At 34.3% G+C, this 23485-nt stretch overlaps 1 protein-coding gene across 1 annotated transcript in view; it reads left to right on the top strand.

Annotated features, from left to right (window-relative positions):
* The window catches only part of NDST4 (N-deacetylase and N-sulfotransferase 4), a 272025-nt gene that overhangs the window by 178312 nt on the left and 70228 nt on the right, over positions 1-23485 (top strand). Inside the window, exons 4-6 of the mRNA XM_049786876.1 lie at positions 857-1011; positions 22003-22188; positions 23288-23416. Coding sequence (XP_049642833.1) covers positions 857-1011; positions 22003-22188; positions 23288-23416 — 470 coding nt within the window. The remainder of the gene's footprint in view (positions 1-856; positions 1012-22002; positions 22189-23287; positions 23417-23485) is intronic.

Raw genomic sequence — 23485 nt, 5'->3', positions numbered from 1 at the left:
CCTTACCACTTTAGTCATCACTCCGGCCCCCAAAATACATAAAATACATACTTATATGTATTTTTGAAGTAAACTGAGTAATCATCTGAAGCTAGAGAAATAGTACAGCAGTTAAGGCACTTTACTTCCTGGTAACTGACACCAGTTCAATCGTCAGTGCAAAGATAGTCCCTATCTTTGATAGTCCCTACAGACAGTAATCTCTAGTATAAAGCTAGAAATAAACTCTGAGCACGGACAAGTAAACAAATAAACAACAATAAAATACATCGAATTAGGCTTCCTCTATCCTTCAGTTATGGTTGTTAGTTAAAATATTTTATTAGTGGGTCTGGCGAGGTGGCGCTAGAGCTAAGGTGTCTGCCTTGCAAGCACTAGCCAAGGAAGGACTGTGGTTCGATCCCCCGGCGTCCCATATGGTCCCCCCAAGCCAGGGGCAATTTCTGAGCACTTAGTCAGGAGTAACCCCTGAGCATCAAACGGGTGTGGCCCTAAAAACCAAAAAACAAAACAAAACAAAACAAAAACAAAAACAAAAACAAAATATTTTATTAGTATCACATGGAGACATTTATAAAAAATGTTGGTGATAAAAATACCCCTAAATGTTGAATTAATAAGTATTTACACTCAGGATTCTTATACTTTCCCTATCTTAAATCCTTTTACCTAATGACGCTTAATTTAAATATGCTCATCTATTGTTGTTATATTAAACACAAACACACATACAAAGTAAAAAACCTAAAGTTGGACTAATGTGCCAGTAGTAAGGAAGGTAGCAAAAATGTAGTCAACAGAACCCTTTAACTGAAACCCACTTTTCATATCATTCAATTTCCTTTGTATGTTTCAGGAACGGAAGAGGAAGATGCCGGGGATGACCTTCTGCTTCAGTCAGTGGATGAGTTCTGGTGGTTTCCCCACATGTGGAGCCACATGCAGCCCCACCTCTTCCACAATGAGTCATCGTTGGTGGAGCAGATGATTCTCAACAAGGAATTTGCAGTGGTAAGTAATGTTTTATCAGACTGTTTTTCAAACCATCAAGATATATATTTATGAGTTGTAAAATCAGGTGATAGGGTTATATTTAATGGAAATAGAAGAGAAATGTACAGGAAATATCAAGAATACATATTGCTTTAAGTTATTTCTTTTCATTTACCCATGCACATAGGTTTGACTATATGTTGTGATTTACAGGAACCAGATCATTGTCTGAAAGTTACCATCTTCTATTTCCGGAAGAATTATCCTTCCAGATATGTAAGAAAAACATAAAACTTTGTCCATTGCAGTCCTGGTGCATTATTATTAGTCTCTCAAAAAGTGTTTGGTACAAGGATTGGGTTCAAACTGATCATTATATTATCTCTAGAAAAAAAGTATAGTGAAACAAATGTTTCCTAGGGAGTTTTGCATTGTTAGGTCAATATCATAGATGATTTTCTTTGCCAAGCAAATCTAGTCTACTTTGCTGCACGTTCTTTTAGGATGGGTTTCCCAAAGATAATCCAGATTATCTGTGACATTTTGTTGCTCCTGTAATGCTCTGGACTGTGGCATCACTCAGCACTAGAAATTTGAGGGTCATCACCCTTTACATTGCTCATTGCTGCTGGAAATGTTGTTACATGCCATATGGCACTACATGTTGGTGCTTCTCCAACTTTAATTTTTTAGCACATATTCCTTTTACTTAGAAGACTTTCCAAAACCTAGACTGCTGGACACACCCTCGAGTTCTGATTTAGTCACAGATTCTCAGAGGTTGCTTATAAGTACTTTAATAGCCAGTACTTTAGAATAGGTGCCAGCACACCATGGCCTCAATTCTTGATTTTTATTCTCCTTGAACTGGGAAAGGTTGTTTTTATTTCTTCATTGGGGCATTTTTGTCATCATTTGGCTGCTACATTTTTGAATACTTGAGAAACAAAGGCACAATAATATTTTGTAGCATACAATTATATGGAATTCAAATATCAATGTCCATAAAGCATTTTTGGAAGGCGTCCACATCTTCCCTTTATGGACTCTCTGCAGCTGTTTCTCTGCTGCAGTGGCAAAGTTGGCTGCTGCCAGAGACCATCTGGCTTCCAAAGTCACAAATATTTTCTACTGTACCTTCACAGAAAAGGTCCAGGATCTACCCCATGCTAGACATTTAAGTCATTTATCCCTTTTATAATCTAGCAAAACATAGAAGTCTTTCCCCAAAAAATGTACTCAGATATACATTTCCATATCTTCATTCAGCAGGAGAAAGTATGAAGGAGGATCATGAGTCAACTTAGACTCCAGGTAGAGGAATTCTGTTTTAAATTATTTTTGTCAGGGTCAGAGCAATAGCACAGCAGGTATGGCATTTGCATTGCAAACAGCTGACCTGAGTTCGATTCTCAGTAGCCCCTGTGGTCCCTTGAGCACTGCCAAGAGTAATTCCTAAGCTCACAGCTATGAGTAACCCTTGAGAACAGCCTGCTGTGACCAATATATATATATATATTTTTACCAGGCCAGAGATAAAGATAACACTTGTCTTGCACACTACAGAGCTCAATGCAATAGCTAGTACTGACAAATTCCCCTGAGCAGCACCAAGAGGCAATAGTAAGCCCTGAATACCCATAGATCTGACCACAAAACACCAACCAAAATGCCATTTCTAATTAATGTAATTCAATATGATCTGCTCTAGTTTCATTCATGCAATTGCAAACTGCATGTGTTTTTCTTTCTTAGAGTTGTGTAGTATTCCACAACTCTATGTGTATATATATGTACCACAACTCATTGATCCATTCATTATTTGGGGACAGTTTCCATATCTATTGTATTAAGATATGATGATAAACATAGATATGCAGACATCCTAAATTATGTTCATTTTATGTCAGTGTCAAAATTATTATTTGCCATTAGTACTCATGAGTAAGTAACTCAATTTTGAGCTTTGTAAATCCAGATGGCTATGCTTTAGAACAAATGTTTTCTTCACAAAAATTAAACTAGAGTTAGTAGACTGAATTTTGTCAGGGCCATTTCCTTGAAAATACACTGTGCTTATCATTGTTCTTAAATCTCTCCCACATCAATCCCTTTCCAGTACCTTTCTTTTTAGTCATGTAGTTGCATCAGAGTGATTGATTTTACCTGTTTGTGTAATTATTTTATCTTAAGAATCATACCAAGAACACTGGAAAAGACTTCTGTAATTGTTTTGTAATGAAATGTTGAAAGCTATTTCGAGTGAATTCAGAGCACATTTGTTTCCTCAGTGTGATTGGAAACTAAACTGAACCTTATAAAAATATTTTGTAAGAAATACCAAAATCATATTACAAGTTGCATAGTAAAAAAATATAGCAACTCAAATGAAGATAGTGTACACATTGGCTGAAATGACATTGTTCTCTTTCTTCCGGAGCTCAGCTTAATAAAATGTAGGACACTTTTGCCATGACATTGAGAACTTTACCTTTAATGAAAAGCATGTGAGGCCAGTTTGTATGGTTTTCATAAGGGCAAGAAATGTTTTTCTTTCTTTCTTCTTCCTTCCTTTCTTCTTCCTTCCTTTCTTTCTTTCTTTCTTTCTTTCTTCTTTCTTTCTTTTTCTTCTTTCTTTATTTCTTTGAAATTTTCTCTTTCTTTGAAACTTTCTTTTTTCTTTTTCTTTCTTCTTTCTTTCTTTGAAACTTCTTTCTTTCTTTGAAATTTTCTTTCTTTGGAACTTTCTCTTTCTTCTTTCTTTGAAACTTTCTTTTTTCTTTCTTCTTTCTTTCTTTGAAACTTTCTTTTTTCTTTCTTCTTTCTTTGAAATTTTCTTTCTTTCTTTGAAACTTTCTTTCTTCTTTCTTTGAAATTTTCTTTTTTTTCTTTGAAAAATTCTTTCTTCTTTCTTTCTTCTTTCTTTCTTTGAAACTTTCTTCTTTCTTTCTTTGAAATTTTTTCTTTCTTTGAAACTTTCTCTTCTTTCTTTCTTTGAAACTTTCTTTTATATTTCTTCTTTCTTTCTTTGAAACTTTCTTTCTTCTTTCTTTCTTTCTTTGAAATTTTCTTTCTTTGAAACTTTCTTCTTTCTTTTCTTTCTTCTTTCTTTCTTTGAAACTTTCTTCTTTTCATTCTTTCTTCTTTTCTTTCTTTCTTTCTTTGAAGATTTCTTCTTTCTTTCTTTGAAACTTTCTTTGAAACTTTCTTCTTTCTTTGAAACTTTCTTTGAAACTTTCTTCTTTCTTTGAAACTTTCTTCTTTCTTTGAAACTTTCTTTGAAACTTTCGTTCTTTTCTTTTTTCTTTCTTTCTTTCTTTCTTTAAAACTTTCTTTCTTTGAAACTTTTTCTTCTTTTTTCCTTTCTTTTTCTTCTTTCTTTCTTTGAAATTTTTTCTTTGAAACTTTCTTTTTTCTTTCTATCTTTCTTTGAAACTTTCTTTCTTCTTTCTTTCTTTAACATTTTCTCTCTTTCTTTGAAACTTTCTTCTTTCTTTGAAACTTTCTTTTTTTTGAAACTTTCTTCTTTCTTTCTTTGAAACTTTCTTTCTTTCTTTGAAACTTTCTTTCTTCTTTCTTTCTTCTTTCTTTCTTTGAAACTTTCTTTCTTTTTTCTTTCTTTCTTTTTTCTTTCTTTCTTTGAAACTTTCTTTTTCTTTCTTTTTCTTTTTCTTTCTTTCTTTTTTCTTTTTCTTTCTTTCTCTTTCTTTTTTTTTTTTTCTTTCTTTCTTTTTCTTTCTTTTCTTTTTTCTTTCTTTCTTTCTTTCTTTTTCTTTCTTTCTTTCTTTCTTTCTTTCTTTTTTCTATCTTTCTTTCTTTCTTCTTTCTTTCTTCTTTCTTTCTTTCTTTCTTTCTTTCTTTCTTTCTTTCTTTCTTTTCTTTCTTTCTTCTTTCTTTTCTTTCTTTCTTTCTTTCTTTCTTTCTTTCTTTCTTTCTTTCTTTCTTTCTTTCTTTCTTTCTTTCTTTCTTTCTTTCTTTCTTTCTTTCTTGGACCATATGGGACGCCAGGGAATCAAACCGCGGTCCTTCCTTAGCTAGAGCTTGTAAGTGCAACCTCTTTCCATATCTATATGATGCTTCAGAATGATGAAAAGAACAAAAATAAGCTAGGTAACTGAAAATCACTAAATAAGGTATTGGCAGGTTAAATTTGAGCATTGACTAAGGCTTAGAACAAGTTCTTTGTTAAGAACTCACATTTCATATCTCATTTTCTCCCATAAAATGGTAATTATTCTACTTTATTATTATTTTCTAAAGTACCAAGATTAGGTAATTTATTTATGTATCTCATCTGCCAATCCACTGGACCAAATAATGCCACTGATCAATTTCAATTCAAAAATTCTGGTCATTAGCCATATTATATCAGCCCCAAAATTAAAATAAGCATTTGAAATATTTCTCTGACTGCATTCAAAGAAATTATGAAAGAAAATTTTCAACTAAAAATCCTAAATTAGAGAGAAAAAAATTATTTTCATTTTTATTTTTTATCCTGGTATTTCTCACTATTCTTTGGTATCATTTTGGCATGCAGAGATATTATCAATCAAAAACATATTTACTTTTATGGCACTTGAAAATATTATTTAAATGGCACTAATATTTCAAAAATACTTCATTGGAATGGTTTTATTCATCAAATTTTTCTTAAATCTCTCTGAATACAGTTCATTTTCATTGTAATATCTCTGAAAATCGTGAGAGTAATACATTGCATGCTCCTCTTGCCTGCTCATTCTTCACGTTAGAAGATTTTTCATCATTGTAAACTTTGTCATTTCTTCATCTGTGCATAAGAGAATAAGAGTTTGAATAAAAATGGACACATATATGTTTATACTTGATTTAATCTAAAGGCACACATACATTCAGTGTTAAGTGAGGATATTTTTGTGTACATGTCATTCAAGTGTGTTCATGTGTACATGCTGTATAGTAGCTGTAGTCTTAAAACAAAGTCAGTCAATATACATTATTTGAAAGGTACAATGTTTGCATAGCAGTTGTATAGGGTAGTTTGGGATTTTTAATAAATTATGCATCTTTCTTTGATAATTGAGTACAAGAAACACTGACTAACATATCATTCAGATTTAACATGCAACTCTTGTTTCAAACAAAGGGTGCCTGTAGCAAGAATATGAATTATTTAAATTTTCTTCCACACTAGTTTTGTGGGGAATGAAAGTAAGAAATAGTGTTTTGCTCTATAGAAGTTAGCTGAGAAATTCATTAAACTTTTCAAATGAGTGGAACCTTTCAGTACACTAAGAGTAATGGAATATATGATATCCTGAATAGGGAGAAATCATTTTTTTGCTCTGTAATCCCGGCTTTCTAATTTTTATCTAAGTCTTCCTTTACACTGAATCTAACAGTTATATACCTTCTCCAGGAGTCAATGTGCATTATTAACATATAGCATAGTTTTTAAGTTTTGCTTTTTTTTTGGAGGGGGGGCACACCCGGCCATGCCCAGGGGTTACTCCTGGCTGTCTGCTCAGAAATAGCTCCTGGCTGGGACACCGGGATTCAAACCAACCACCTTTGGTCCTGGATCGGCTGCTTGCAAGGCAAACATCGCTGTGCCAAGTTTTGCTTTTTAAATGTTGCAATATTTATTAACTCTGTTTAGCTTTTTTCAAATTATTATTAGATGAGCCATTCCTTCTATGAAAAATGTTGACATTTAAATTGTTTTTATAACAACCCAGATGCATCCAAAAACAGTTAGGGATGATCTTTCATTATGTGTCATTATGGCCGGCACACTAAATCAACTATGTAGGAGCTCTAATTAAAAATAAAACATGGATAATAGTAAAACTGATGGCACAGTAAAATTAAACTGAGATAGATATGCCCTTCAATACCTGTTATGCCTGTGTCTTTTGAATTATGCAGAATACAGTCTTGTTATACATGATAAATATATATATTTGATGATAATAATAAATTAATAATTTAAAAATAGGAAATTTAAAAAATATTGTCAATAATAAACAACACTTCAAAGTCCCCTATGTATTTTGAAAGTTTAGTAATAAATAAAGACATTTGTACAACCATAAAATTTTATTGGAAAAATAGGGCCCGGTAGCTCTTTCTTGGAATAGAACTCACACTGAGCAGTCTGGGGGTCTGGGATGCAGAACAAATCCATAAGGATTTTCAACAAATATGCAACATAAAGCATAGCTGGAGAGTTTTGCATGAAATTTAAAATTTGTTTCTCATTAGCTATTAAGATGCTTTGTGGTGGATTTAGGAAATGTCCTTTCTTGTCATATGTCGGATTATAGTAAGTCTTTCACTTCATGTTCTATTATTGACAACTACATGAATTTGCTTTTGTCAGAAAATCTCTATAAAACATATTTATCTGTTTAATTACCTTATCAGATAGCAATGTTAGACCCAACGATGCCCCAATTTTCTATTTTAGCTGCAATTTCTTTTTTGTTAGGTAGATATTTTATTTCTGGACATGTTTAACCTCAAAGAAATAAATGCTACCTGCAAAACGCACTTTCACAAATGAACAGCAATAATGGAAGGAAATGAACTATTTTTATCACTCTCAATACATTAACATGAATCGAGATATACTTACTTTTATCTCTCCTTGTTATTATTATTCTCATTATTTTGGTAAGTTTAAGATCTTAAAAATTATCATTTATTCTTCATACATTTTATGCATTTAAATATTATTTTAATGTTGAATAAATTTCTCTACTTCTTTTTGAGTGCTGATACATGAAACAATTGCACCAGAAGTTTCCTCTTGGGGAAGTAGTTGCTAATATTTAATTAACTCCATTAAAGTAAATAAATATTGTCCTTAAATATAAAGACTTTGTAGTATATGTAATAATAAGCTATATGCAAAGTATAATAGAAAAATAGTTGCTTTTATACATGAAATATTTTTGTTACATGAATTTATCCTGCACCCATCATTGTCATTCCTCAGTATAGGTATTATGGGGGCATTGATGGTGGGAATTGCACTGGTGTAGGGGGGATATATTTTTTATGAGTAAAACCCAGCTACAAACATGTTTGTAATCATGGTGCTTAAATAAATATTTTAATTAAAAATAATTTTATAAAGATAGCAGGCTTTCATCTATGAAACATCCAAAGTTGTCTATGACATCACCTGGAAGCAATCCTCTACCAGGGAAGACCCTACCGCTGCTCTGACATCGATTTACTCAAGAGTCTTCCCTTGACACGGAGAAGGTTTAAACAACAACGACCTGCATACTGGACAGGGCTTTCTGCATTGCCCTTTAATTGTGAGTTGAGGTTGTAATAAGCTCCGCATCATCCTGATTTCAATGTAGGGTATCCAGATTCCAAGATCTTCAATACAAAAACATGATACCAACAGCAGAGACTGTGTTGGCACTACAGAAAATGACCTGGATTGGACAAACTGGTTTGCCTAAAGCCTAGAGTTGGTCTTAAGTCAGAAAATTTCAGGGGTATGGTCTCCTTGTATTTAGGCCAAGGTTTTTCCTTTCCATGTCCCCCATACTTTGGTGGGTCTATGCAAGCGATAATTGCCACTCCAACACTGTTTTTACTGTGCTCCTTTGACTCTAAACCTTTAAAAAAAAACCACTTAAACTTTTGAGGTTGACTTGAACTAATTTGCAAGTGTATGGAAATGTAAAAAACTACTATGTCTTCAAGCTTAAGGAGTTACATAAATTTTATGGCTTTAGATTGCTTGGGTACCTCTAGAAAAATTTTATAATGTACTACAATCTGGGGTCTTGGGGGACAAAGTAATTGTACATGGGTTCTGTTTTATCATTCTTTGTAAGTTTAAAATTGGGGTGTCAGCAGGGGGATTTCTTCTGAGAACTCGGTTTTTGGGTGATTAAAAAAAATAGAACCACATGCATAAAAAAAGGAAGAGAAAAGAACACAGAGAGAGAGAGACAGACAGACAGACAGACAGACAGACAGAGACAGAGAGACAGAGTAAAACAGAGATAAAGACGGGGGGGGGGGAGAAACACACAGAGCATATGCCACAGAAGCAGGCAGAGGAGAGGACAGCGGGAAGAACAGGAGGAAAACTGGGGGTATTGGTGGTGAGAAAAGTAGTGAGGGATGCTGTACACTCTATGGCTGAAATTCAAATTATGAACATCTTTGTAACACTTTAAAAAACACAGATGTATTATGAACAATCTTGTAAACAATGGTGTTTAAAGAAAAAAAAGATAAAAAAGATAGCAGGCTTTTGTTTGCAGCATTCAGTATAATAGTCAAGATTTGAAATCAACCTAGATGTCTAAGAACAAACAAGTGGATCGTGAAGCGGTGGTACATATATACAATGGACTATTACATAGCTGTAAAGAATGATGTAATCACACAATTTGCAACAACGTGTTGGAACTGGAAGATATTATGTTAAATAAAATAACCCAGAAAAAGGTTGAATGCAGAATGATATCACTTATATGTGGTATTTAGAATAACTACTTGAAGAAACAAAGTGGTCTAAATGGGAGTTGTCTCGAATGTCATTGGCTTCAGAGTATAGTGAAGAGAAGGAAAGTAACTGAGTGGAAGAGGAAAAACGCAATATTAAAAAGATGGGGGCCAGAGACCAAGCAGTCTCAGGTGCATTGGTATTATTAAAACCGGTCAAAACTAAATATCCAAACCAAAGTCAACAACAATGTAATCAAGAGACCAAAGCCTTAAAATTCTAAACTTTAAATGGGCCAGTTATACTGGCAGGCTCTAGGTAAGGGATGGCGGGGTTATGAAATGCACCTGGAAATCATTGATGGAGGGAGGTCAGAAAATGACTGATTTATTGTATGTCTGAAAGCCAACTATGAAGGACTTTGTAAATCACAATGATTTCAATAAATTAAAATTTAAAAAAAAAAGAAAAAAGATCATATATTTTTCTAGGCTATTTTAGCTCAATTACAGCTTTCCAAGTACTGAAAGTACTCAGTCAATGACAGGAAATTCTAAAGTTTTAATTTTCATATATGTGAAATTGGATAACAGTTACTACCACATAGCTTTTAAGAGAATCGGGCAATGTGAACATGTTGATATTCCAATAAGGAGTGTTGAAGAAAAGGAAGAAGAAATTGATATTGTAAATGTCTTGGAACTAAGAATTCAAGGATAAAACTGATTGGACAGGGATGTTGACATTCTGTTTCTGGTCTTTGCTCTCTATTATTGCATAGTTTATAGTTCTGTTGACTGGAATTCAGACATCTAACATAAGATTCTGTAGAGAGCTGATGAGAATCAGAGATCTCATATTCCTGAGCTTCTGAACCAACATTCATCTCTATTACTCAATAAAAATAAATTATCCTTTTAATTTTTTGCTTTTTTTAACATAATTTTTATTTTGATCATAGTGGCTTACATATTGTTGACAATAATATTTTAGGTACATATTTACATAAAATCAGGGGAGATTCCCATCACCGGTTTGTCTTCCCTACTCCTCCGTTTTTGTCCTACCTCCCATATCCTTTTCCCTCACCCCCAGGGCTGCTAGAATATGTGGTCCCCTCTGTACCTCTTCCCTCACCCCCAGGGCTGCTAGAATATGTGGTCCCCTTTGTACCTATCCTATTGCTTCGTAGTCTTACACCTGTTTGGTCCTGATGCCTCCTTTATTTCCCCCTCTAATTGGGAGGCAGGAGTAGGTAGTTCAAGTTATGTGGTTTTGTTTGAAGGGGAGAAAAGTAATAAACTGGGGTAAAAGTCTAATACGCGGGAAATAAGCAGAATTCTTCTAGAGGCTCTCGTCATTGGTTTGCGAGATGAAGGAGAAAAAGAAGGTGAAACACTCCACCCCTACGAAATGGTGTCAAATATCTATTAAGAGTTCCAACAATAACGCTAAGCACCACAAAAACAGAACAAAACAAACAAACAAACAACCAAAAAACACCGTGGTCTTGAGATAGGCACCATGGCAGAGCACATGAAGAGGAAAAAGAAGGGGCCAGAGAGAGAACATGGAGGCAAGGCGTCTGCCTTTCATGCAGGAAGTCATCGGCTCGAATCTCGGGCCCCACATGGCCCCTCGTGCCGGCCAGGAGCAATCTCTGAGCCCGGAGCCAGGCATAATCCCTGAGCACTGCCGGGTGCCACCCAAAAATCTGAAAAAAAAAAAAAAAAGAAGAAAAGAGGAGAAAAAAAAGATAAGTGGGGGGCAATAACTTCAATAACCACACTAAAACAAAGAAATCGACCAAAAATAGATAGGTAAGTAAAAATAATAATAGTAATACATGAAGATAAAAAGTAATATATGAAAAATAAACAATTTTTTTCCCTCCTGCCCAGGCACAGTAAATATTGGGGTCATTCGAAAAGGGATTCACATGGCCTAAGAGATATGGGGTTTCTCCGCCCTTGGAGTATATTGTCATGGGATCAACTATAGACTCTGTTCATGATCCTTTATTCTCCCGGTGGTGCATTTGTGGTGTTTGGGAGGCTTCTGCTCTGTCCTGGGTGTTATAGTGAGACCTCTGTATCTAGAGATCTCAGTATCTGCACAGTTACAGGGGTGGGACTTATGATGAAGTCAGTCTTTGTGGTTGTAGAAGTTCTGTTCCCTCAGTATCATTTTAGTCCATCTTCTGTGGTTGGTGGTCTTGGTCTTGGCACTAAACCTGGGATGGCACCTAGGATAACGCCTTTCCTTCTGTTTCCAGAAGCCCCATTCCGTTACAGTTGTCTCTGCCAGACCTTTGGAACTGGGGATCATGTTTGTTGTGCAGGTCGTAGCTCCAACCCTAGGCTAGGGCTTTTTTATTGGTCCCAAGATATATACAGTCTGGTCATGGTTCTAGCAGCCAGTCCTCTGTAAATCGCGTTCTTGGTTTTTGGACCTACCAGAGGGTGACAAGTCTTCTGATTTTGTCTTATCGGTGGCTGGTAGGGCAGGATAACCTGCTCTTAAGTCAAGTTGTTCCCCTTTTCCTTGTTGTCAGGATATCGTATTAGAGCTGGCACTCGTTGGTGTTCCAGCAGTAATAAGGTTGTCCCGGATGGGGTTTGTTAGCATTTGTACCAATATTCTACACAATTTTGTATTAAATTTTAATGAAAGACATTCTTGCAATAATAACTTTCAGACACAAAGGAGAAAAGAGCTGGAAGTTACAGCTCACCTCAGGAAGCTCACCACAAACAGGGATGAGTTTAGTTAGAGAAATAACTACATTTTGAACTATCCTAATAATGAGAATATACAAGGGAAACAAAAAGCCTGTCGAGAGTACAGGCGGGGGTTGGGTGGGGAGGAGGGAGATTTGGGACATTGGTGATGGGAATGTTGCACTGGAGATGGGTGTTGTTCTTTACATGACTGAAAGCCAAACACAATCATGTATGTAATAAAGTTGTTTAAATAAAAAAAAAAAAAGAAGAAGCAATTCCTATCCTCCTGAGTAAAATATTTTCCATCTTAAATATCACAAATGACATTTCTTAATCAAGAAAATTGTGATCTATTATTATAATACTAATCATAGTTGTGGAGTCATTGAAAAATTAGAAAATAAAATTAAATCTTATTCAAATAAAAAAATTTACATAACTGATTTAAGATTTGCCTACATTGTAGTTACCACATTTAAAATATTTGTAGAACCTCCACAGGTTTATTTATTTCAAAAAATTTCAAAAAAAATTTCAATTACAATTTCAAAAAAAAACTTGACATTTTCAACCAAGTATTTCTGGTGCAATCTTATGTTTGTATATAATCAATTATTAGCAGTTGTGTGAGTATATTCTTTACAAGGCCAATAATAGCATAATTTTACATACTTTTACATACAAATTTTAATTCCATTGCTCTGTGCTCAAATTTTTTTTAAATTATGTAATGGCTATTTAATAATCAAAATTATCATTTTATATATTTTATTTATTGACTTCAGATATACTGAGTATACTGGTTTGAGTTAAATTATTCATAAAAATATTATCTTATGCTTTCTTTTCATTTTATTCTCTTGCCTTCTTCATTTTGAAAAATTATTTAAGTTTTGTGGATTCTTTTATACTTTATATATCATGGCAGAACATTTTCATCTTCCTATGATTACCTCCTTATCGCTGACACTTTTTCCCTGAAGTCATCTGTTATAACCTGTGCAATATGAGACTATGAAAAATTGTTTCCAAACCTGTTGACACTGAAGAGACTTAAAGCTGGTTAGTAAAATAAAAAAAGTGAACATGTTTGAAGTTTAAATGAGAAATGTTTGAAATGATAAATATTTGGTACTTTATTTCCAAATTTGATAGCACTTTAGCCTTCTGATCAATAGAAATATAATGGGTCTGATTTCAGTTTGAAAAAATCAATTTTATATTTATATTTATATTAATATTTATATTCATAAATATACCTTGATCATATGTATGGATGATTTACTAATTTTAAGGAGTTATTGAAGTATTATAATTTACTTGAATGTAAAGTGCTACTTATTAGCAAACTTAATTTGATTGAATGATATAACCTATTTCACATGGTACCAAAGTATCCACAATTTGGATACTTAGTTACAGGAACAAATCACTTTAACTCTTGAAGGAAGTACAAGACATCACCATAGAACAAAATGTAATAATCCATGCATTTGCAGGTCAAGGGAAGAATTGACTAGCAAAGCAAATGCTCATGCCTTCAACCAATATTAAAGTACTTTGCCCAAAACATTAAGGTTACATTAGAGGAAGTGAATTACTCCTCAGGGAAATTTTAGCTTGGCTCAGAAATAATATAAGAAATATATCCATTGCTCAAAGAAAATAATAGTTTATGCAAATCTGTTTCTGCAAAATGATACATTTAAATTACTTCTTCCAACTCATCAGCTACATATTGGTAAAAGTATTCCAAATCTCTGAGATATACTCAAAATCAGAAAATGAAGGTGGATGTCCAAGCCAGTGGTAGAAAGGTCAAATTATTCTTCTCAACCTCTCAATTTCTCAATTTCTCTGTCTCTCTTTCACACATATACACACAAACATGCACACACACGCACACGCACCCCTAACTATCCATCCATTTAAATTAAAACACCTTTATTCTGTAAACATGGACAATCAGGTAGAAGATTTAAAACTAAACAAATGTGTGCTAGGGATCAATGATCCTATGAAGCTGGGGGTGCGATGAGGTAAATAAAATTTATTATTTACTTGACATAACATTTGCAATTGAACTTATTATGGCAAATGATGTGTTTGGATTAATCACAGTCATTTTGGGGCAGCTTCTTCTTGCATATTTATGTTTATGAAAACAAATTAAAGGGGCCGAAGTGGTGGCACAAGAGGTAGGGCATCTATCTTGCATATGTTATTCTAGGATGGACCACAGTTCGATCCCAGGTGTCCCACATGATCCCCCAAGCCAGGAGTGATTTCTGAGAGCATAGCCAGGAGTAACCCCTGAGCATCACAATATGGGACGCCCGAGATCCAACAAAACAAAACAAAACAAAACTACAGGAGAGAGAATAATGAGATGGATCTCACCCTTCCTTTTTTCATCTGACTCTAAACACATTTAAGAACAGAGAATGACCCCTGAGCACCACCAGGACAACCAGTGTGTCCTTCTGAGTTACACCCTCATAGTTGAGCCAAATATAGTCATGGAATAGCTCTTGGGATCCCTTGAGAACTCTTTTGGAAAACCTCTAAAGAAACACCCACACACACACACATAATGTAAGCCATTATGAATGTTGCCATTTAAACATTAAGTATTTAAAATAAAAAATTAAAACATTGTCAGAAAATCTAAATATTTATTATCTGCAACTTCTCTTGGTATCTAATTTGATCCAGAACTAGATCTTTCTATGCAGCAGAGATAACCATGAAGAAAAAAGGAATGGAAATGCTATTCTGCTATGAATTCATCCTACTGGGAATCGTGCCATTCCTTCCTCTTGTACATTTGTTTTCTTTAAGGATCACTTATTTATGGGGCCGGTGAGGTGGCGCTAGAGGTAAGGTGTCTGCCTTGCAATCGCTAGCCAAGGAAGGACCACAGTTCAATCCCCCGGCATCCCATATGGTCCCCCAAGCCAGGGGCAATTTCACTCCAGCCCCAAGAATACTTTATTTTTAAAGTCCATGCCTCTTAATTTCTATTTATATTCTATTTTAGTTTTCTCTATAACTCTTAACATCTACAAATATGTTACATAGTTTATCTACATATGCCATCTTGTTCTCACCCTTCTAGGTTTACAATATAAGCTTTCTAAGTTATATTATAAAAAGGTATTTCTCTATGTCTTAGGTACTTTTGTATGTCATTCATATTATGATGTGAATGTAGCAGGGTACCTAGAATATACATGAAAATTTTGGATAAGATAAAGGGAATTAACTCACAATATGTTAGACCTTTTTATTAGACCCAGCAAATATTTTGGGTCACAAAATGTTAGCAATGAAAATAACTGAACAGCTACATATTGTGCAATGTTTATTAACATATTTTTCCTGTTCATTTCTTTAAACAAAAAGGTAGTCAGCAGGCCCAAGAATATTAAAGGAATTTGTCTCAATTGCCCACACTAGCTCTTCTTAGGACAGGAAAGTTTGATATATAAAAGAGCACCATTTCTGTGCTATTTCTTTTTCAAAAGAAGAAAATCTATTTGTAACACTGAGCTCCCCAGAGGTTTGTCACCATTCATTCCAAAATGTATCAAATCTGACCCAAGAGTGCCAATTTCTTAGGTCACACAGTCATTGCTTTTATCATTTATGAAAATAGTAAAGAGAATTTGAGTTCCTAAAACACATTGGGAAATCAATGATCCTAGGATCATTCTGAGTTGAAAATATGATTCCAAATCCTTATTCAAAGGGAAAAAATGAATTTTATGTTCTTTCCCAAAATGTTCCCCTCTAGAAGTTGTAGATTTAGGAGGACAAATCAATATTTGAAGTTCACAGAGAACTGTTAGTGCATTATCTTTTCTTCTTCTAGTATTCCAGCTAAACAGTGTATTTTTTATTTTAAATTTATGTTAATTTATAAAAACATCTGTAATATATTTTAAATATTTTTATCAGTTGTTTATAAATTTTAATTAAATGCAAACAATATGGCAGATGCATAATTAGACTTCTTCTTAAGAACCATCCTTAATTGTTTTATAAATTGGTATCACAAGTCATATATCCTGTAATATTAATAGATGATAATAACAAAAAGAACAATTCCATTTGTCTTGCTTTTTTCTCCTTTAATAAGACCTACCTTCCTTCTTCAGCTACATGCAAGTTACTTATGAAGTTACTTAGGGGAAACCAGGGAATGTTGGCTGTATGTACATAGTCCTCTCAGTTCATATATTTATCCTTTCCATCTTGTGCTCCCTATAAGTTGCAGTAGGGCATTTACCTTGCATGCAACTAACCTAGGACAGTGGTTTGATCCCCCAGCATCTCATAAGGTCCCCTAAGCTAGGAGCGCAGAGCCAGGAGTAACCCCTGAGCATCACTGGGTGTGGCCCAAAAGCCAAAAAAAAAAAAAATTGACCAGCATATAACAGATAATCAGCTGAGGATTGGCCATGCATGCCTGACTTGTACAGACCTCTGCTGGGAAATCTCCCTCCTTCAATCCCCCTCCAAAACAAAAAAATGGGGGCCAGAGAGATAGCACAGAACTAGGGCATTTGCCTTCCACACAGCTGACCCAAGACAGATGATGGTTCGAATTCAGGCATCCTATATTGTCCCCCGAGCCTGCCAGGAGCGATTTCTGAATGCAAAGCCAGGAGTAACCCCTGAAGGCTGCCGGTGTGACACCAAACTCCCAAATAAAAATAATTGGGGTGGGGGTATAAAGTATAAGTAAGAGACAGAGAAATTTAAGTGGTTTCTAGGATTAGTTACTGGGGAATTGAAGTCTATGAAATCCCAAGGTTTGCAGAAGGACACTTTGACAGTTGCTTTAAACCTTATTTGGAGGCATAAAATAGTACAAAATTATTTTATTTTGTTTGCCTTTTCAAAAGATGACTCTATATAATAAAAGATAAGATAGTAATTATTCCAACCTAACTATGTCTTCTCTCTGAGCTCTTACCAAATGCTCTAGTTACTAAAATCACTGGAAGGAAGAAAAGAAAAAGCAGGGGCAGTCACTGAAGTTGCCTTTCTATTTTGATTCATGTGGTATAGCAAGATGGTTGAATTAGTGGTTTTAGAAGAGCAATAATATTGACTGTAGCCTTTACCGTACTTAAAGCATCAGTATTTTTATCAAATGTTTCTTAGATCATATAATACTGATTCAGATTTTCAAAACTACTAATAAATTCTTAGAAGATATAGGTTTTAGATTGATTTATTGGGTATCATGAGGTGGGAGAGTGTAGAGTTAAATAATTAATGATGGAGCTGGATGGTGATGGGAGGAATGAAGAGTCCTTTCTCTGCCATCCCAGGCCACATGGCTCTGCAACCCCCATTCAGCTGGCGGATCCCAGGTTTAGGTGAACAGTGGAATCAGACTCATCCAGTGACAGGCATTAGGAAGTATCAGTTTTATTCATACCCTATCCACCACATGTGTGGCCAATCTCAACCATTTATGCATGCTATCCTTAGCTTGCCCTGCCGTCTTAACTTGTCCGGCCATGTCTTTTCCTCAAACCTCTCCATGCTGGCAAAAGGGCCTAATCCTCTTGGCCAGCGGCCTTAAGTAATCTTTTCCCAGACCCCTCCCAGGAAATGGGAGGGTTCTAGCAGATGACGCCCATGACGCCTTCCAGAAATGGGCGGGCTTTGCAGGTGGTTACCTGCAAACCCGGGGTGGAGTTACAGGGGAGTACCAACTAACTGTGCTCCCTTGGACCAGCTTTAGCAGCTGTGGGAAGCTGGAGCCTGGACGATAGCATTCAGGACCTCAGGCATATACACCAGTTCTTGAACTATCTCGTGGACTCAGAACGTTTTTGTTTTTACTTAACATCTACTAGATGATGCTTTCTTAGTCTCCATATATATTCATACAAAGAACATTTTCTCATAGAAAAATTCATAGAAGTTACTATTATTAATGATGAATGTAATAATAAAAATCCAGTGCTCTTAGGCAAAACTTCAGTCTAAACCTAAGATTAATCTATTGGATTCAATAATACATATCTCAAGATTTCAAATTTCATAGGAACAAAAGTCCTGTCTTTCACCAATCATTTCTTGATATTTTAATCCATGATAATATTTGAATATAATCTACTTTTTATATGCGAAGTAGATAGCCATGAAGGATTAATAAACCAAGTCAGTCAGGAGAAAATGAAGGATTCAATTTGTTGTTTGCGTTCTGGTCTCTCTGCATGCTAAGCCAGATTGAAATCTAGTCATTTCACCATTACAAATAAAACTGGCAGGGTGAGGGTTCAGTGAGATCCAAGTGGACTTTACATACCAAAAGGATTTGTGAAAACAAAAGAGAAAATTGGGGGAACACCTTTGTTTTGGGTAATAGTTGGTGTCAACACCTGAAGCTCTCAAACTTATTATATAATTATTAGAAATGGACAAAGTTGATCTGTATTAGTCAGACTCACAGGCTAGAAACAGAAGCCACTCAGAGTTATTTTAAATAGCAGAAATTTTCAACGCAGTAACTTAAGTTTCTGAAAATTTTGGAAGAGCTGAGGGAGCAGATTCAAGTCTCTTCTGTACACCTAGAGACTCACAGAGCCAGACAGACCTGATTCATTAAGTGAGCAGCCTCTTCTGAAGCTACCTATGGAAGTTAGGGTAGAAGCAATCAGCCACCACAGCTGCTATAAAAGGGGATACCAAATAGTGCTTCAAAAAATGCCTCTTGTTTCCAAGATCATAATGATATAATAGCGATGGGCGACAGAAACTGCCAGACTTAGCATCTGCCCACTGTCTGCTTTCTGAAATCTGAGGACTTCTAATGGACTACACCTTGTTTGCTTCAGACAGGAGAGTTGAAAAGGACTTTAGGAAATATAGGATTTAGAGCTTTTCCAAATAAAATGGAATTGTTAAAGGTTAAAAGTTATAAATATGTAAATATTAAAATCAATTTTCTATTGTAATAAAGTGTTTTCTCCTGAGAGAAAGTATTCCAAAAGCAAAGGCAAAAGAAATTTTATAACATATCTGTTTATACTTGTGTTTAGTGATAGGTCTGGCACTGGTTCCATAAACAAAATATTTAGCCTCTAGTGAGCCTCAGTTTTCATATTTGACATTATAAGTCAGGATACCTCCAAAAATAACCATGAGGATTAAAGAATATGTGAATGTAATAACATCCATAAATATTATTGCCAGTAGATATCATCATTAAGAATAAGCAAAGAAAATATAAATGGCTTAGTTTAATTTATTCTTGTTATTTTATTTTCTGTTTGAAACACACACATGGCATGTTCAGGGTTTACTCCTGGTTTTGCACTCTGGGATCACTCATGGCAGGAATAAGGAAACCATATGGGGTGACATAGATTAAACCCAGGTCAACTGTGTGCAAGAAAAACACCTTCCTAGTGTACTAACTCTCCAGCTCCACCTTATTTTAGTTCTTGTTTAATATATTCTGTAAATTATCACACATGACCCCACTTCCCAATCAAATAGGAATCTCAACCTACCTGAGAAAAGTCGAATGTATTGTTAAACTCCCCTTGTCAATATTTGTAGAGACATGTACTATTGTTATATTATATTCTTAGATCCTTAAGACTGTTTTATTAATAGTCAATTTTAATTTTTAATTATGTAAATTATGTCATTTTATAGCTTTTTCTATATTCACAATAAAATCTTTCCAATACTGTAGTTTTGTGATTTTGTGAAAAAATGTAGAGTTTGCTTTTTAGTTGACCAAATCATAATAAAGGGTTTTAAACCCTTGACGGTAAAGTATTAAGCTTTCAATTCAGAAATCACCTTGATAATAGAGAAGTAATTTCTAAGGAATTATTTTTCATTTTATGTTCTCATTTAGATTGAAAAAGTATAAACTCATAATTATCTGGTTTAGCTACTATTTTGATTGAGCTTCCACTGTCAATATGATAAGATGCCCTTATGAAAAGTATAACATTGAGCCCCTAGAAATCAATAAATATAATAAAATTCTTTTACAGCCCCTTCCTTTCTACTCACTAAGTCAATTGCTTTTTTACTTTCTGGTTTTTCATGAAAGTTCTACAATTCATTTTACTACCTGTCAAAAATGAAATGTCTATTTTTACTCTAAAGATACAGTTGTTTGGATTTTCAATTCCCTTCGCAATTTTATTTTTTATTTCTTTGTTTCTAGGATACTGTTATACTTTTCTGTAAGTTTTGATACCTGTTTTAGTATAAAATAGTGTACAGTGATATAAAACACGAAGTGATAAAGTGATTAGCATCAGCTATTTGGATTCATACACTGTTGATTTTATCAGTCTTCAGGTAGTGGTTTGAGATGCTTCTCAAACTCAGCATAAAACATTTGAAAGAATCCCCCTTTCTGCTAAAACAGGATTAGTTCTCTAAGCAAAAGTTAGATAAATTCTATCAGAGGAGTTTAAACACTCTGGACCGTAGATTTCTCTCATTGGGAATTTGCCTATGTTCCATAGTTGGTCTTAGAACATTTTGTGATGTTTTACCAGATAATCTGGAAATAAGCAGAGCAAACAAAGATTTTTCCTGACTTGTTCATTGGAGATATGTCAGGATAACAGTGGTGTCCTCTCCTCTTGGAAAACTCCCAAGTAATCTTTTTACTGAACTTTTCTAACCTTGCCTTATATTGAAAATCAAGCTTCTGAAGGAAATCTTTTTGCTTTTGCACACTCCAGAAATGATTGTTTTTATCTATACCTCACAAAAGACTCCAGCTTATCTTACAGCATTGATTTCATAATTCAGTCTTTCTACAGTCATTTATTGTAATAGATGTTAGAAAACATTACTGTCTTGATGAAAGGAAGGTGCATTTTCTATGCAATACGGGTCATTTTCATGGAAGGAAGAATGATGAAGGCTTGAAAAAATATTTTGGACTTGTCCTCTGAGGTGTTATAGATATGTAATCCATTTGCTGCTTGCTTATTATGGCAGGTAGAATTTTTTCCTAAGCTCTGTGCTATGTGATATTAAATATAAATAGCAATTGTCAAGTCAACACTTTGTGTTCTGTTTATTGATTCAATCAGCTTTCATATATGACTGTACATTGTCATTTATAACCTCAATTGATGAGATTCAATCCTACAAGGAGTCTTTATAAAGAAGATAAGCATTTAAAGGGAGAAACAGAAGGAAAACTGCAAGTCTGTATCATGTATCTCACTCTATAATACCATTCTTTCAACAATTCATTTTCTTCTGCTAAATTCTTATTTGTTTTCCTTTAGAACTGACTGTTTACTCAAAGCAAGCTTTTCAAAGTAATGTGTATGCTGTATAAAAATAAATTGAATGGCTAAGGTTGAAAATAAAGAGGAAAATCCAACTCTTCACTTCTACACCTAAATCTTCACCCTCATCTTCACCTTCTGTGTCTCAAATATCACAGAAACTTGTATGACACTTTATACCCTTGTTTTTAACCCAATTATCAATAATCTAGCTTAAATGTCTCTAGTTTTTTCTATATCCTCATCTGTTCTCGCTGAAAACATTTTTTAATTCAAAATTCAAAATCAATCTCAACCACATACCACATGTCCAGAGTATTTACTATGCATATCACAGCATCAAAAGTTTATGATGATGAGCATAGCAAGGGAAAATCTTTACCCTGGTTATTTTGATATTATATTTTGCACAGAATTCAACTGATTTCCATAAAATCCTGAATAAATGTTCAAAGAATTAATTAATCATAACTGCATTCAGTCAATTTCACTTCCTCATATTGTTTTGGCTTTCTTTTAGGAACATGGCATACCTATCAACATGGGCTATGCTGTGGCACCACATCACTCTGGCGTCTACCCAGTTCACTTTCAGCTGTATGAAGCTTGGAAGAAGGTCTGGGGTATTCAGGTCACCAGTACCGAAGAGTATCCACATTTGAAACCTGCACGGTATAGAAAAGGCTTTATTCACAATAGTATCATGGTGAGCATTAACTGCTGTGTATGCTGAACTCTCTTCCTATCTTACTGCTTGGAAAGAAGAAATAAAATCTCTAGTGTGTATTGTTTGGTTGGTTTTGATATGAGGATAATATCTATCTGTGTTAAGGGCTTACTCTTGGCTCTGGACTCAGTATCAGTCCTTTGGAGGCTAAGAGAACCATATAGGGTGCTGGGGATCAATCATAGATTGGTTGCATTCAACTGTCTCTCCAGACTAAAACCTCTAGTGTATTTGAAGCTGACTGGTCAAATATCAACAAATTGACAATTTATTAACCTTCAAAATTCAAAATGATTTCATGTAGAACATTCTTGCCCAACTCTCATGTAAATTCTAACTAGCAAGAAATTAACCTTTTATTTTTCTTGGTTTATTTGACAAAGTATGAAATAAAACATTCCTTTTAACCAAAGTTTCATATATACATTTATTTACTTTGAAATTAATATAAAGTATTAAATTAATAAAAGTATAGCTACTATATTTTGAGTCATTATTTTATTGGGAAATAATTTATTGTTCAAAATAAGTTTTCGAATAAAACCACTTATTTTCTTTCTCTTTTGAACATTCAAATTTACAATAGAATTAACTATATTGCAGAAACAATCATTAAATAATTTGATTACTATTGTGATTAAAATTTAAATTCAGAAGTCATAAACAACAAAACAAAGTGGTGATGAAAACTGAGTCTTTTGGATCTCATAAACTAAGTAAAACTTAATACATTATTGCACAAGGAAAACAATGACTAATAATCTAGATAATGTGACCTGCCAAAACTCTATTACTGAATAAAACAAACCTTTAAAAGTCTTATATTTCACTCACTTTTAAGACAATTCAGCTGATATATATGATTTCTAGAACCGAGTGTGAATGGTTTAAACTCCAGGTGCATATTTTTGATTGGCAACTCCCTAAATATTTGCATATCTTTATCAGTCTCAACTTTTCTATGGAATAAGAATTTTACTTTGGAGACCAAGTGTTCTAAAGGCACATTTCATTTGAGGACAGTAGATATATGAAATATGGTTTATTTTAGTGCTTTATTTTTTATGCCTTTTTTCAGGTTCTTCCTCGACAAACCTGCGGGTTATTTACCCACACTATTTTCTACAAAGAGTATCCTGGGGGGCCCCAAGAATTGGATAAAAGTATCAGAGGAGGCGAACTTTTCCTCACCATCCTGCTAAATCCAGTATGTATCTTATTTATGTTTCTTTAAATATAATAACACAAAACTTTCCCAAGTATTTTTCATTTGTCA

This window comes from Suncus etruscus, chromosome 14, assembly GCF_024139225.1.
Source record: "Suncus etruscus isolate mSunEtr1 chromosome 14, mSunEtr1.pri.cur, whole genome shotgun sequence".
Lineage (NCBI taxonomy): Eukaryota > Metazoa > Chordata > Mammalia > Eulipotyphla > Soricidae > Suncus > Suncus etruscus.
This window is presented reverse-complemented; position numbering and strand designations above follow the sequence as displayed.